Source organism: Sinocyclocheilus rhinocerous, unplaced genomic scaffold (genome assembly GCF_001515625.1).
Source record: "Sinocyclocheilus rhinocerous isolate Xijiao unplaced genomic scaffold, SAMN03320098_v1.1 scaffold2639, whole genome shotgun sequence".
Lineage (NCBI taxonomy): Eukaryota > Metazoa > Chordata > Actinopteri > Cypriniformes > Cyprinidae > Sinocyclocheilus > Sinocyclocheilus rhinocerous.
In genome coordinates this window covers 213,685-229,020 of record NW_015644415.1, presented here as the reverse complement: position 1 = coordinate 229,020, position 15,336 = coordinate 213,685, and the positions used below count along the sequence as shown (strand labels likewise).

At 36.6% G+C, this 15,336-nt stretch overlaps 2 protein-coding genes across 2 annotated transcripts; both read left to right on the top strand.

Moving 5' to 3' along the window:
• Positions 1-776: 776 nt before the first annotated feature.
• On the top strand, positions 777-8,214 carry LOC107758324 (eukaryotic translation initiation factor 3 subunit B). The gene is made up of 18 exons (XM_016576038.1): positions 777-934; positions 1,199-1,318; positions 2,410-2,467; positions 2,562-2,690; positions 2,779-2,936; positions 3,578-3,709; positions 3,823-3,889; positions 3,976-4,022; positions 4,322-4,532; positions 4,620-4,692; positions 4,792-4,914; positions 5,008-5,086; positions 5,173-5,311; positions 5,661-5,786; positions 5,874-5,951; positions 6,057-6,165; positions 7,545-7,657; positions 7,743-8,214. The coding sequence occupies exons 1-17, from the start codon at positions 777-779 to the stop codon at positions 7,643-7,645; spliced, it is 1,908 nt and encodes a 635-aa protein (XP_016431524.1). The 3' UTR covers positions 7,646-7,657; positions 7,743-8,214.
• A 997-nt stretch (positions 8,215-9,211) lies between these two features.
• Positions 9,212-15,131, top strand: LOC107758335 (carbohydrate sulfotransferase 12-like). The gene is made up of 2 exons (XM_016576048.1): positions 9,212-9,323; positions 12,803-15,131. The coding sequence occupies exon 2, from the start codon at positions 12,856-12,858 to the stop codon at positions 14,164-14,166; it is 1,311 nt and encodes a 436-aa protein (XP_016431534.1). The 5' UTR covers positions 9,212-9,323; positions 12,803-12,855; the 3' UTR covers positions 14,167-15,131.
• The last annotated feature ends 205 nt before the right edge of the window (positions 15,132-15,336 follow it).

Genomic DNA, 15,336 nt, shown 5'->3' with positions numbered 1-15,336 from the left:
GAAGTTATGCTCCTCGGCTCTCCCCATCAACTGCGAAATGCTGGTTCTCTTACTTTGTCTTTTGATGGTGTTGCCTTGGAGTTTCAAAGAAACCTAAAAAATCTTGGAGTCATCTTTGATGCTTCGCTGTCATTTGAGCCTTTTGTGCAGAATATGGTTAAGACATCTTTTTTTCACCTCAGAAATATAGCAAGTTTACGTCCTATGTTGTCCTTCTCAGTTGCTGAGAGGTTGATAAATTCTTTTGTCTTTTCACGTGTTGACTATTGTAATGGTCTTCTTGCTGGAGTATCTAAATCCTCCATTAACAAACTTCAATACTTACAAAATTCGGCTGCTAGAATTCTGTCTGGGGCCAAGTCTGGTGATCACATTACCCCTGTTTTGGAGTCTTTGCACTGGCTCCCTGTCAGGTACCATATTGATTTTTAAAATCCTTATGCTAACATATAAGGCTTTGCATGATCTGGCTCCTCAGTACTTGACTGACGTTTTAATGCCTTACACACCATGTCGTAATCTGCGTTCCTTTCAGAGTCATCTCTTGTTCCCAAGACACGGTTTCGTTCCAGGGGTGATAGAGCATTTTCTTCTTATGCTCCTAAGCTTTGGAATTCTCTCCCAGCAGACATCAGGGAAGCATATTCACTTAGTGACTTTTAAATCTCTTCTTAAAACATTCTATTTTAGGATTGCTTTTACTTGATTATTCATTTTATTTTGCATCGTTTGTTGTACATTTATTGTATTTAAAGTGTGCTGTTTTTTCTGATGTGATGTTTGCTTGTAAAGCATCGGTCGTTGTGGTGGATAATGTCCCTCAGGTTGGTCCAGAACGTCTGGAGAAACTCAAGAACGTCATCCTGAAGATCTTCTCAAAGTTTGGCAAAATCACCAATGACTTCTATCCAATCGCAGATGGAAAGACCAAGGGGTAATTTTTGGTTTGCTTGGGTGTGTTATGGGAAGTCGGGATGGATGCTTCGTCGTTGACATTTTGCCGATCATTTTTTTATAGCTGATATTATACACTGTTTGACCTGCTATTAAAAAGGATATGAATATTAGAAATAGATGCATGGATAATAGTACTTTTGCAACATATTATATATGTTAATACTGACTAATACGATCTTTGATATGGAAAAACATGATAGAATAATGTTATTCTTTGAATTTTACTTAATGTGCTTCAAAGGTACATTTTCCTGGAGTATTCTGCACCAAGTCATGCTCATGAAGCTGTGAAGAGCGCTGATGGATACAAGCTGGACAAGCAGCACACTTTCCGTGTCAACCTGTTCACAGACTTTGACAAGTATGTTATCTTTAATTGTGCTGTTATTTGACAGCATTTGCGAATAATGTATTACGTCTGAAATAGAGGTCAACCGATATGCATTTGTTGGTTGCTGATGCCCAGAACGTCTGGAGAAACTCAAGAACGTCATCCTGAAGATCTTCTCAAAGTTTGGCAAAATCACCAATGACTTCTATCCAATCGCAGATGGAAAGACCAAGGGGTAATTTTTGGTTTGCTTGGGTGTGTTATGGGAAGTCGGGATGGATGCTTCGTCGTTGACATTTTGCCGATCATTTTTTTTATAGCTGATATTATACACTGTTTGGCCTGCTATTAAAAAGGATATGAATATTAGAAATAGATGCATGGATAATAGTACTTTTGCAACACATTATATATGTTAATACTGACTAATACGATCTTTGATATGGAAAAACATGATAGAATAATGTTATTCTTTGAATTTTAATTAATGTGCTTCAAAGGTACATTTTCCTGGAGTATTCTGCACCAAGTCATGCTCATGAAGCTGTGAAGAGCGCTGATGGATACAAGCTGGACAAGCAGCACACTTTCCGTGTCAACCTGTTCACAGACTTTGACAAGTATGTTATCTTTAATTGTGCTGTTATTTGACAGCATTTGCGAATAATGTATTACGTCTGAAATAGAGGTCAACCGATATGCATTTGTTGGTTGCTGATGCCAATACGTTAGAGCAGTGGTTCCCAACCCTGGTCCTGGAGGCACCCCAACACTGCATGTTTTGCATGTCTCCTTAATCAAACACACCTGATTCAGGTCATCAGCTCATTAGTAGAGACTCCAAGACCTGAAACTGGTGTGTCGGAGAAAGGAGACATGCAAAATGTGCAGTGTTGGGGTGCCTCCAGGACCAGGGTTGGGAACCACTGCGTTAGAGAACAGGGTGGCCGATATAGATGATATCACACTGTTTGATATCAGCATAGTAAATGACACATTCTGCAATTAAAATGTAAAAATAAAAGTCCTGTTTTACTGGCCAAAGAGAAGAAAAATGTAGTAATTGCGGTAATGGAACAATACTAAATAACTGACAAATCAAAAATGTCTCATCTCTGTAGGTACATGTCAATCAGTGATGAGTGGGAAGCTCCTGAGAAGCAGCCCTTTAAAGATTTTGTGAGTAGTGTGATTGTGTGTAATCCAACCCTGCAATACAGTAACATGCGTTTAAATTTGTGTATTCGTTTGATATTTGGTCTTTTGGTTTCAGGGGAATCTGCGTCACTGGCTGGAGGATCCTGACTGTCGTGATCAGTACAGCGTAATCTATGACTCTGGTGAAAGAACAGGTATATTTGCTAATGATGTCAAGGAACCTATTGAAGTAGAGGAGAGAGCGGTGAGTTCACCTATTCATCTTTAAAATATGATAACCATGTGGCCGTGCGTACTGTATTCAGTATCTTTTTGTTACGTTTTGCTTGTAGCGCTGGACCGAGACATACGTGCGCTGGTCTCCAAAAGGCACCTATCTGGCCACATTCCATCAGAGAGGCATAGCTCTCTGGGGCGGTGAGAAGTTCAAGCAGATCCAGAGGTTCAGTCATCAGGGGGTTCAGCTCATTGATTTCTCACCTTGTGAGAGGTATGTCATGGACTCGTGTAGAAATGGGTTCATATTGTTTCAATCTTTGTTTGTTTATTTATAAACGCACATATATAGAGTTGATGAGATTAAAAGAAAACCTAAATTATTACGTATTATGCACAATGTTTACTTGCTTTACTAAAAAATTAAAAAAAGACTTTGTTTATATTAAACTAGCACCTGGAGGGACATTAATATTTTGTCATAAAAAATATTAATGTTTTCATTTTAATTTGAAAGTTTTTTTTTATTTATTTTTTTTTTATAAATGTGTATATATAATTTTTATTAACTTGTTTTTTTTTTAGTTTATTTAGTTTGAAAATAAGATTTTTAAAAAAAATATTTTATTTGTTAATGTTTATTTTATTTAAATAATGATTTTTTTGTGGTTTTAGTTAGCAATAATAACCCTGGTTGTCAGTCAATGGTGACAGTATCAAAATAACCAAATAACAGCAGATGAATCGTTCATTCACTACTTCATATATTTTAAAGAAATCTTTAAACTAGGAGAATATTTTCCAGTGTATCATTGTGTATTACATTGTACAGTCAGATGATTTTATTATTATTATTATTATTATTATACAATTTTTTTTGCTATTACACATTTTTAATGTAATTCGTTTTTGCAGATATGTTGTAACATTCAGCCCTCTTATGGACACTAAAGATGACCCACAGGCCATCATCATCTGGGATGTTCTCACAGGACAGAAGAAAAGAGGCTTTCACTGTGAAAGCTCTGCCCACTGGCCAATTTTCAAGTAAGTGTGGTCTGAGTTGATTTTAAGGGCACATGTTACCAATTTGATTACAGTCAAACTATAACATATAATGTTTAATATAAGTACGGAAATCTAAATCTTGTTCTGTTCAGGTGGAGTCCAGATGGGAAGTTCTTTGCCCGAATGACGCAGGACACACTGAGCATCTATGAGACACCAGTAAGTGTCCTGTGATAGAGATAAAAGGTTTGAGAATTTGAGAGTTCAGTTGTTTAATTAACAAATCAAATATTCTCCTTTTCTAGTCAATGGGTCTTTTGGACAAGAAGAGTTTGAGGATAAATGGAATTAAGTGAGTAAAATAAAACGATTAATAACATAAATACACCACTGTTCAAAACCCTTGGGTGTTTTTAAAAGAAGTATCCAAGGCTGCATTTATTTGGTCAAAAAACACAGTAAAAGCAATAATATTATGAAACAATTAGTAAAATGTTAATATATTTTTGAATGTTATTTCTTTCTGTGATGTCATTGCTGAATTTTCAGCATCATTAGTCTTCAGTGTCACATGATCCTTCAGAAATCATTCTAAGTACTAATCCCATTTTTTTGACATATTTCAATGTAAAATGAATTTTATGTTTGCAGGGATTTCTCTTGGTCACCTGGTGATAATATCATTGCATTCTGGGTTCCTGAGGATAAGGACATCCCAGCAAGAGTAACACTCATGCAGCTTCCATCCAGGAACGAGATCAGAGTCCGCAACCTGTTTAATGTTGTGGACTGCAAACTTCACTGGCAGAAAAACGGAGACTATCTCTGTGTGAAGGTGGACAGGACACCCAAAGGAACACAGGTATGAGAGTTGCTTTGAAACTGTGCTTTGACACTAAACTCAAATGTTTCCTTTTCACGGATTTGCTCAATTTCTTTTCTACCTTAGGGCGTTGTCACCAACTTTGAGATCTTCAGAATGAGAGAGAAGCAGGTACCTGTGGATGTGGTGGAGATGAAAGGTAAAGTAAGAAGGATCTTGAGACATTATGTTGCCATTTCTTGTTTCTTACTGTCTTTAATACCTTCTCTTGGTTCTGATTTCTCTGCCTATCTTATAGAGAGCATCATTGCCTTTGCTTGGGAACCAAATGGCAGCAAATTTGCTGTGCTACATGGTGAATCTCCCAGAATCAATGTATCATTCTACCATGTGAAGAACAATGGCAAAATTGACTTAATAAGTAAGTGTTCCCATTGTGAATGCATTACTCTTTACAAATATTTTTTATACATGTATGTGATCTAAAAGGTTACCAAAAAATTTATTGTTCCAGAAATGTTTGACAAGCAACAGGCAAATAGCATCTTCTGGAGTCCACAGGGGCAGTTTTTGGTGTTGGCTGGGTTGAGGAGGTCTGTACTCATTAAATGTGCTGTGATTGTTTGTACTTTCTTTTAGAGTGGTTCATTTGTATGATTTTCTGTGTTTCATCCTATAGCATGAATGGAGCTCTTGCTTTTGTGGACACGTCAGACTGCACCATGATGAACATCGCAGAGCATTACATGGCCTCGGACGTAGAATGGGACCCCACTGGACGATATGTTGTGACGTCTGTCTCCTGGTGGAGCCACAAGGTGATTTATCTGATTCTATTGGAAATATTATATATTAGTGTTGACAAAAGTACCCACATCAGTACCAGTCGGTACTGAATTTTTAAAAATGTGACAATACCAGCATTTCCCGCTAGCATTTTGAGCGGATTCTTAAACACCTCTGATTGGCCATTGTGTTCACACGCTTAACAGATATATCTGTGATTGGCTGCAATGATCAATACCAATATAATTATTGGAATTAGAAGTATTGGATTTTCATTCAGAAAATATGATGCAGGGAAGTGTTTATTATTCTTTTATGTTGACTGAAAATGCGTATCATGCCTTTGTATAAATTGATTTTATTTAATTTTTTAAAATTTAGGTGGACAATGCCTTTTGGCTGTGGACATTCCAGGGCCGTCTGCTGCAGAAGACCAACAAAGAGCGTTTCTGCCAGCTGCTGTGGAGGCCCCGTCCACCCTCTCTACTGACTCAAGAGCAAATAAAGGTGAGAAGGGGTCAGATGCAGGGTCTCTCTCATTACTCTGTCAAGCAGAGTGAACTCTAATCCCACTATCCTTTTTGAAACCCACAGCTCATTAAGAAGGACTTGAAGAAATACTCCAAGATCTTTGAGCAGAAAGATCGTCTCAGTCAGTCCAAGGCATCAAAGGTATGAAATTGATGTGTTGTTGTTTTTTTCCTAGGATGCACACAGTATTTATATGTGGATCAAAGGTCAGTGCTAAAATTTAAATGAGTGCTTTGTGCTTCGCAGGAACTGGTGGACAAGAGACGTTCCATGATGGAGGACTATCGCAAATACCGTGAGAGAACCATTGACATGTATAACGAGCAGAAACCTCTCCGCCTTGAACTCAGAGGAGGTAACTAATGCAGAGAGCAGCTCTGTTCAACAATGAGTTTTATTGACCATCAGTGACATCTCTTAGGCTGCTTTGCAAAGCACAGTTTCAATGCCTTTTTCTAGAATAGACCTGTTGCATTAATTATGTGTTATCAGTTTGCAATGAATTGATCCAACCACGATTTTTTGACATAATTGCAATGTTTAATCTTTAAGGTATGTAATCACTTTGCCGGTCAAATGAAGAACTTTTATGCTCCAAATACTATAAATCAACCGGAGGGCCTTAATAAAACTTCTAAGGGGGCCTCGAGATGATTTCTAGATTTGTAAATTAATAGTCTTATATCACAATGGGCATTTTTATACATTATATGAAAATACATTTTTATAGTTATGCCAAGGTTTAAAATATTGTATCAGGTAGAAATTGTGAAGAAAAATAATGGTAAAAGTCATTATCCTTAATCATTCACATATTGTTGTGGATAATGGGTTGAGGAACACTGCTATAAATTCATATAAATTTAGCATTTATACCAGTTAGATGTCTCTCTCTAGTGCAGCGGTGTGTTTTTAGCCAGTCATTGCTAAATGCTAACTGCTGCACCATTGGACCTAATTATCTGTCATATGTAGGGCCTTTCTCAGTAGGTTTAAAATGGTATATTTGAAAATTCTTGGTTCTGCAGAAAAAAGGTAATCAACGTTTGCGTGAAATTCAGTTGCAGCAGTTACAAAATTGACAGACAAGGATTTAACTTTTTGAAATGTTTCACTTATGGCAACATTTTAATTTTAAACTAAATAAAAATGGAAATGGAACAGCCAGCATTATATGTAAGTAACTTTTTGACATGGTAAATTCAGATCTGAAAAAGAGAAATGGCAGTGAAATGTACTAATTTCACAAAGGTGAAAAAAAGGATCCGTCGCCTCATCAAAAATGAGACGACCACAACTGCACATTCCCATCAGCAGTGTCTAAATATAAATGTGGCCGTACCAAATGGGACATGGTAACAGACAGTGTAACAGTTTGTAACCAAAGATATGCAGCCATTCAGTCTGGTTGACAAATATTTCGGGCTGTTTTGTCGTGTTTTATCATGCCTCTTGTTTTAGTATAAATTTTTATACTTTATTCATGGCATTCCCTATGTGTTAATTGGTTTATAAAGTCTAATAGGAAATTGTGCATTTTGTTTAATTGCTCAAAGTGAATTTGAAAGTGCATTTAGCTTGCAGTATAATAATAATAATACAAAATTAGCACAATTGACATAATAACAGTGATTACTTTTTTGCCAACAAAAATGTAATGATTGTGACAGCCCAACTCTAGAGATTGAGTATGGGACTATTTTAGTAATCACTGTATTTTCTGATCTCTTCTAGGAGTGGACACTGATGAGCTGGACAGCAATGTCGATGACTGGGAGGAAGAGACCATTGAGTTTTTCATCAATGAAGAAATTATTCCCATTGGAGATCTGTAATTCCAACAGCAGGTACTGTGTGTGCAGCAATATGACTCTGATAGGCTATTTGAAATACCTTGGTACAGCCATAATTATTTTCTTTTCTTATTTTCAGTATCCGTTTTTAGTGGAGGAGTGTGGACTATCATTGGAGAAAAAATTGAAGGATCCCCTATAAGAGTTTTCCTTGTTATCATCAGTCAAGTGCCTCTTAATACTGGTCACTGCGGAAGGAGAATTTTGTGCCACTGTTGACTGCTGCTTTTTAACAAAATCATCCAGCTCTGGGAGAATCCGCCCGGCCAACATCATTCAGGCCTGCTCTTGGTGGATCTGATCGTAACGCGTTCCTGTTCTTGCCTTTGGTTGATCTACCTCATCATAAGGGTGTTACCATGGCACAATATGCCAAAAACTGTTTTTACATCATCTCACAGAAGGAAAACATTTTGTTTCCTAAGATTTTCCAAAAGGCGAACTTGTACTCTAGTGTGCGAAAATGGCACTACAGTGGTCTGTATCCTCCTCCATTCAGATTACCTGATATTAAATGCACAACAAGGGAATAAAGTTTAACTGAAATTCAAGCGTTTGTTGTTTTTCTCTCTCAAGGCAAAAGAACATGATGCATATGATTTTGTGATGCGTCATATCCTCGCGCTGTCTAGTGCTAACTTTGGCTGATGAAGATGTGTATGGTCTAGTGTATTTTGGACAGGAATAATATAAAGTTTTTGTATTGTAAAAATCAGGGATTTTGGGAAATTCCAATGTAAATATAGATGGATGTTAAATATTTAGTATTATGCGACATTCAGATTGTGCTTGACATTTTTAATGGATTCCTTATTGATCACTAACATTTATTGTCAGTTACATTTACATATATTTAGCATTTTATTCTCTTGAGCAAGTTGTTTCATTCATTCATTTATAATCTGAATACGTAATTTAAATCCCTGATTAATTGAAGATCATAATAGATGATTTTTGAGTTAAGAAATTATGCAACATCTGATTGCAATGTTTTCATTTATTTCATATTTTTGTTTAAAGATACATGTCTACACTTTTTATTATATAAAAAGCATAAACTTTTTCATTATATATATAAAAAAATATCTAAAGAATAATGTCACCTTACATCTTGATTTTTAACACAGCTTATTTTTTTCCTTGTTTGATCCCCCCTGGAAGATTTATGAGCCCCAATAGTGTGTCCTGGTCCCATATTTTAGAACCACTGGTCTATCGGCTAATAGAGAATTAAATTCCTTCACTTTTTAATTTAAATGGTTCCATGAGCTCTATTTGATGTTATAATTAACATATTGTTGCGTATGTTAATAACAGAACATGTCATCTGAATTGTGATAAAGCGGTTCCAAACTTGCATTTTGGCATAAAACTATTATGGCATTTTTCTAAGTGATACTCGTTATTTTTTCAGCGTGTGGTCTATAAAATGTACGTTTTAGAAAGGTTATTATGGACGTCTGCTAGAGAATGTACTCTATACTCTGACAAAACCCATCACTACGGTTCAGCAGCAGATCCTTGCGTGCACTTGGAAATCTCGCGACATCTGCGCGGAGCACTAAAGCGCTGCTGTGTCAACACCCCCGAGCGCACATCCCTCCTCAGCTGAGCTGACGCCGTCTGCCTGCCGAGAAATCCAGACTCCTGCGATGATGAGGTGAGACTATGATCGTTACAGCCGTGTTTAGACACGCTACAGTGTCATTTCGATCATATACTAAACACAGCAGTCTTTTAACTCCGTGTACTCGAATCACAGACGAGCATTGAAATCACAGGCACGAGTAGCTTCATGACTTCCCGTGGAACAAAAAGTGGTTAGGCGCGTCTTTGCACTTGCTCTAGATTTGACTTAATATCTTAATTTTGTCAATGAAAACCAATCGACACACGATCACCCGGTTTAACCGAAATCAGCAGCATAGTAGAAAGTATGCATAGATGAATGGTTTAGGAGGAGTTTTCGCGGATAAGCTCGAATGTTTGCAGCTTCCTCCCACAGTCAGAGATGGTGTCAAAGAGCTGCATTGTGTCCAGCTGAATGTGACGGGTCGCTTTTGCCTTTGAAATGAGCGTGGCAAATGTGTAGCTGCTCAGTGTATTTTGAGTTTTCGGAATAATAATTGATATATAAATAACCATAAATCGAAAAACCCAGCTTGTAAACGTTCATGTCAGTTTTTGAGTAATTATTACGCCACGCTACTACGCACGCATATTTTGTTTGTAGCCAACATCACTGTGTTGTGCTGTGACGTTATAATTCAGTCACGAAACGAGCCAATAGCTGTGCGTTATCAGCCGTTTGGTTTGTAACACACCAAATGTTCCAAGCGAATGTAACGTTTCTGTTTCAACAATACGGTAATAAAAGGTGGTAAATTACTGCGTTTCTTGTGTAGCGGTGTTTACATTCTGTCTCTGCGCTTTCTACAAGTATAATAATAAGAATAATAATCATATCTATTTCATATTTGGTAAGCAGCCTGTAAACTCCTTCAGGGTGATATGAGACCCCAAAATAACCCTTGTCAGGGGTTGCATTGCATTACTTACTAAATAAATCAGTTTGAACTAAAACACCTGGTAACACACTATATTAACTTCCATTAATAAATAATTTATAAACATTACATAATGATTAACTGATCATTAGTTAATATATATTCACAAAGCTAGAAATATGAGATAATGTGCTTGTTAATGTTAGCTAATTAATTTATTAAACATTACATAATGATTAACAGATCATTATTTAATGTAAACTGAAATGCTTACAAATGTCATTCAACTTTCAATTCATATGATCATACAATTTAAAAAAAATCTACAAATGATTTTGACAGATGGTTTACAATGATTAAAATCTTCATTAATAAATCATTAACAAGTATAAAACATATAATGCTTAATAGATCATTAGTTAATATGTTAATGTTAATGATTAAACTTACATTTACATAATGATTAGCAGATTATTTGATGTAAATAAAATCCCAGCAAATCTCGTTAAACTATATATATTACAAATAATTAATTAATTAATTGTTCATGTTTTTGCAGTACCCAATCTAAAGTTGAAACTATTCATTATTTGTAGATGTTTCTAAATGTTTACTAATCATTTAGTACATATTAAGACACTTTTTTCCCCAGTCATCTCAATTGCAAAAAGTGTCCCAAATGACCTGAATTCACACTAATTACACATCTTTACTAATCATTTATTAATTATTTGTTCATGTTTTTACAGTACCCAAGCTAAAGTTGAAACTATTCATCAATTTTAAATGTTTATAAACGTTTACTATTAATCATTTAGTACTTTTATGGACATTGGAGTTTTAGCTAGTGTAATAACGTCTGTGTAAAGGGTAGTTAGTTCAGTTTGTTAAGACATAACAACAACAAGTACTTGTAATTTGGATGCAAAACATGTTTTTAATTGCCTCAACACTCAGTTTACTATATTTTTAAATAGAAGATATTCCTTGAATCATACATCAACAGGAGAGAACAAATACATTTTTAAGAAAATACTTATTCATTTATCAACTCAATGTAATATAAACAGTTTGAACCATGTCCCCTTATAGTAATTAAATTGACTCCTGTACATCGTTGACCACTTAACCAACCCTTAAACCTACCGATACCACCAAACCTGTATCTAACCTTACCCTTTTCACACCTCAGTAGCAGCAAAAGTGTTTTGGAGTAGAACATGAACACAATAAGTACATTGTACCTAACAATCATTATTATTTGTACATGATAGAAAAAGTCTTAGATCTTTGAGTTCAGCTCATGAAAAATGGGGGCAAAAACAAAAGTGTTGCGTTTATAATTTTGTTCAGTGTAGTAGTTAAAGACACCTAATATAAAGTGGGATCAGTCTTATATTGTTCAATGTTCTGTTGAACACCCAGATCGCTCAATGATACCAAACACCTTTTTGCATTTGTACTTTTGCAAATCTAAAAAAGTGCATTAGGTAATATGTGAACTGAAGTTAATTTGTAAGCATTTTAATTTACATTACATCTTGATTGATTAACAGATCATTATTTAATGTTTATTTAATTCATTAGTAAATATTAACAAGCACATTCTCGTATTTCTGTGAATATATATTAACTAATGATCTGTTAAGCATTATGTAATGTTTATTAATGATTTATTAATGAAAGTTATTATAAAGTGTTACCAAACCCCCTCTGCGTTATGTAAGGGATAATGTACAGTCAGCTGGTTATTATGGTCAAACAAACCCTAGAGGGATTTATTTTGTGATAATAGCCAGCTGACGGATATATTTGCCAAAAAATGGACATGAAATAAAGCTTTAAGCTTCCATGAAGAAAAGATCTGACATGTGAAGTAAACACTGCATATTACACTGCAGTGCAATGTTAATTATATTATTTATCGGTAAATGTTACTTTTATGTTCAAGGCTGAAATACAGTACACATTTTTAAAAATTTGAACAGATTGTAAAACACTTGATATCATACACTCATAAACTAAACAACTGAGGATCACACACTACCAGACTTTCAAGTTGTTATGAACACAACAGACTCACGCAGAAACATGCTCCTCATTGCTAGAAGATGCACAACAAATGAAAACGATATGTGTTCTAAAATCAGCTCAAAAATATCAGACAAATTAGATCTCCAACGACTGGACAGAATCATAGCTTGAAACTAACAAATTTGAGTGCTCATCATACACTAAGCAGTTTTCTGTGAAGCCTGTCAACTCCCGACTGCCCAAAATCTGCTGCTTGACTGACTTTAAGCAACTAGCATTGACTTAAGACTGTAAATTGGGGCAAAAGTCGTGTAGTGTATTCCAGCCGTTAACTAACACGTGTATCATGACATTAAAATAGCACTGTTGTCATGGTGAGCAGTGAAATATTTAGTTTTGCTGTCATTATACAAAAATATTTGACCTCTCAATCACGATTAACCAATAACAAAGAAATGTAAATGCTGTGTCATATAAAGAGAATATGAAATGTTACTTTTTATCGCATAAAGAGAACCACAATATTGCAAAACATTGAAACAAACAGGTTTGACACACTCTTGACTTCCCTATTCTGATTTGTTTTTCTCTACTTCAGACTATGATGAATGCAGTCTGGGCTGTCGATTGTGTAATGGAGTTGAGGTGAGAATGGCACTTTCTCAGTCAAAATCAACCAAAATGGGAAAGTCCAGACTGTTCCGCATTTTTATAATTGTGGGTGCCGTCTTCATGATTCTTCTTATAATCATATACTGGGATGATGTGGGGGCCTCTAATTTTTACCTGCACACAACCATCTCCGGGCCCCATCCGTCCCGCCTCTCTCCGCAGAGCCGTCGTGACCCTGAAAAGAAAGTAGAGGAAGACAAAGAGAGCTCGTTTTTGACGGACATAGATGCTTTTGTCAACCAGTTTTTAGAAGGAACCGCAGACCCCACGGAACAGGTGAGAGGAGAACCACCCCCTGGAGACGCCCACAATCAGTCCTCTGAGAAATCAGAGGAGAAATTTGTCCCGAGAAGAGAGTGGAAGATCCATCTGATGCCAATTGACCCTGAGAAAAAACAAAGGCAGGACAGTAGAAAGCAGCTGATCCAAGATGTGTGCGGTAACAAAAGTTATTTTGACTTCCCCGGAAAGAACAGGACTTTTGATGACATACCCAATAAAGAATTGGATCACCTCATCGTGGACGACAGGCATGGGATTATTTACTGTTACGTTCCCAAGGTGGCCTGCACAAACTGGAAGCGCATCATGATCGTGCTGAGCGAGAGCCTGTTATTGGACGGCGTGCCCTACCAAGACCCTCTAGATGTTCCTCAGGAGCTCATCCATAACAGTAGCCTGCACTTCACCTTCAACAAGTTCTGGAAGCGCTATGGAAAGTTCTCACGGCACCTCATGAAAATCAAGCTTAAGAAATACACCAAGTTTTTGTTCGTCAGGGATCCTTTCGTACGACTGATCTCTGCCTATCGCAACAAATTCGAACAAGAGAACGAGGACTTCTACAAAAGATTTGCGCTTGTCATGCTGAGAAAATTCAGCAATTACTCTGATCCACCGGCATCAGTCGTGGACGCTTTTGCCGCTGGGATTCGACCGTCTTTCTCGAATTTCGTTCAGTATTTATTGGATCCTAACACTGAGAAAGAGATGCCTTTCAACGAGCACTGGAGACAAATCTACCGTCTGTGCCATCCCTGCCAGATAAATTATGATTTCGTGGGGAAGCTGGAGACCTTGGATGAGGACGCTGAGCATTTGTTGCGGATTCTCCGCGTAGACAATGTTGTGGAGTTCCCACAAAGTCATCGCAATCGAACGGTCACCAGTTGGGAGCAGGACTGGTTTGCCAACATACCATTGGAGTCCAGAAAAGAGCTGTACAGGCTCTATGAGGCCGACTTTAAACTGTTTGGATATTCTAAACCAGAGAAGCTGTTACATGAGTGATACGCTGATTGTCAACTTTACTGAGGTGCTGACAAGATTTTCACAGCACAAGAAACAGGGCAATAGGAGTTCCTGCTGCTTGGTTCTTAATGTGCGGCTCTTTCACATGATGCTGTTTATAAAGGCCCTTTCGCATGACTCGCGTCCTGAGGATCAATGTTTGGCTAGTTAGCATGGTCCAGTTAAGTCCTGTAGGTAGATACAGTGATTGCACCATCTGCTTCCAAAAAGCATCTTTCTCCATTGGCAGCTATTCAAAAGTACAGCGTCCCACACATGACATCAATAGAAATAAAAATGAAGAATTTGTATTCACAACTTGATTTGCTCCCTCATTTTAGTTAAATTGTTGCCACGTTGTACTAAGTTGTTCCCTTGTTAAATTGTGGCCACGATTTAACTAAATTAAAATGAGGGAACAAGTTAGTACAATGTGTCCATGAATGAACTAAAACAAGTGAATTATTTAATACGTGGCCAGGATTTGACTAAATTAAAGTGAGCGAATAATTTAGTACAAAGTGTCCACAATTCAAAAATAAAATGAATTAGTACACCATGGCCATGATTTAAATAAAATGAGAGAACGAATGAGTACAACATGGCCACAAATTATGAAGTAGTTGAGGAAATATATATTTTTTTTACTTTGTGGCCATGATATCTATTTTTTTTCTTCCACATGTCACGTATTTGTGATTCGCAAATATTATAGTGGATGTTTTACCAGTGCCCGATTTTTATTTGTATTTTTTTCTGAATCTATATTTTGAGGACTCTTTAAAAGCGTTATAAGGACGTGGTTATTTGGATATTTTTTTCCTGGTCTGCTGCCTTTTACGTCACGTGATAGTCACTAGAGAAGGGTTTAATGCAGTCAGCCAGTGTCAGCGTTGCCATGATCTTACAGCTCAGGTAATTGTCTAAAAACATGCTGTAAGTGAAGATGGCCGATAAGAGAAAGCATGGCACACTCTCAGAAAAAAAGGTACAAAAGCTGTCACTGGGGTGGTACCTTTTCAAAAGGTACACTTTTGTACCTTTTAGGTACTAATATGTACACTTTAGTTACTAATATGTACCTTTTAAGGTACAAATATGGACTCTTTAGGTACAAAGGTGTGCCTTTTGAAAAGGTACCGCCCCAGTGACAACTTTTGTACCTTTTTT

Bases quoted from the DNA above. Each gene is read 5' to 3' on its own strand.
- LOC107758324 (XM_016576038.1), top strand. From the start codon at position 777: ATGTTTGCTTGTAAAGCATCGGTCGTTGTGGTGGATAATGTCCCTCAG. The intron at 935-1,198 runs GTAATTTTTGGT...TGTGCTTCAAAG, and splicing joins GCAGATGGAAAGACCAAGGG to GTACATTTTCCTGGAGTATT. The intron at 5,312-5,660 runs GTGATTTATCTG...TTTAAAATTTAG, and splicing joins TCTCCTGGTGGAGCCACAAG to GTGGACAATGCCTTTTGGCT.
- LOC107758335 (XM_016576048.1), top strand. From the start codon at position 12,856: ATGGCACTTTCTCAGTCAAAATCAACCAAAATGGGAAAGTCCAGACTG.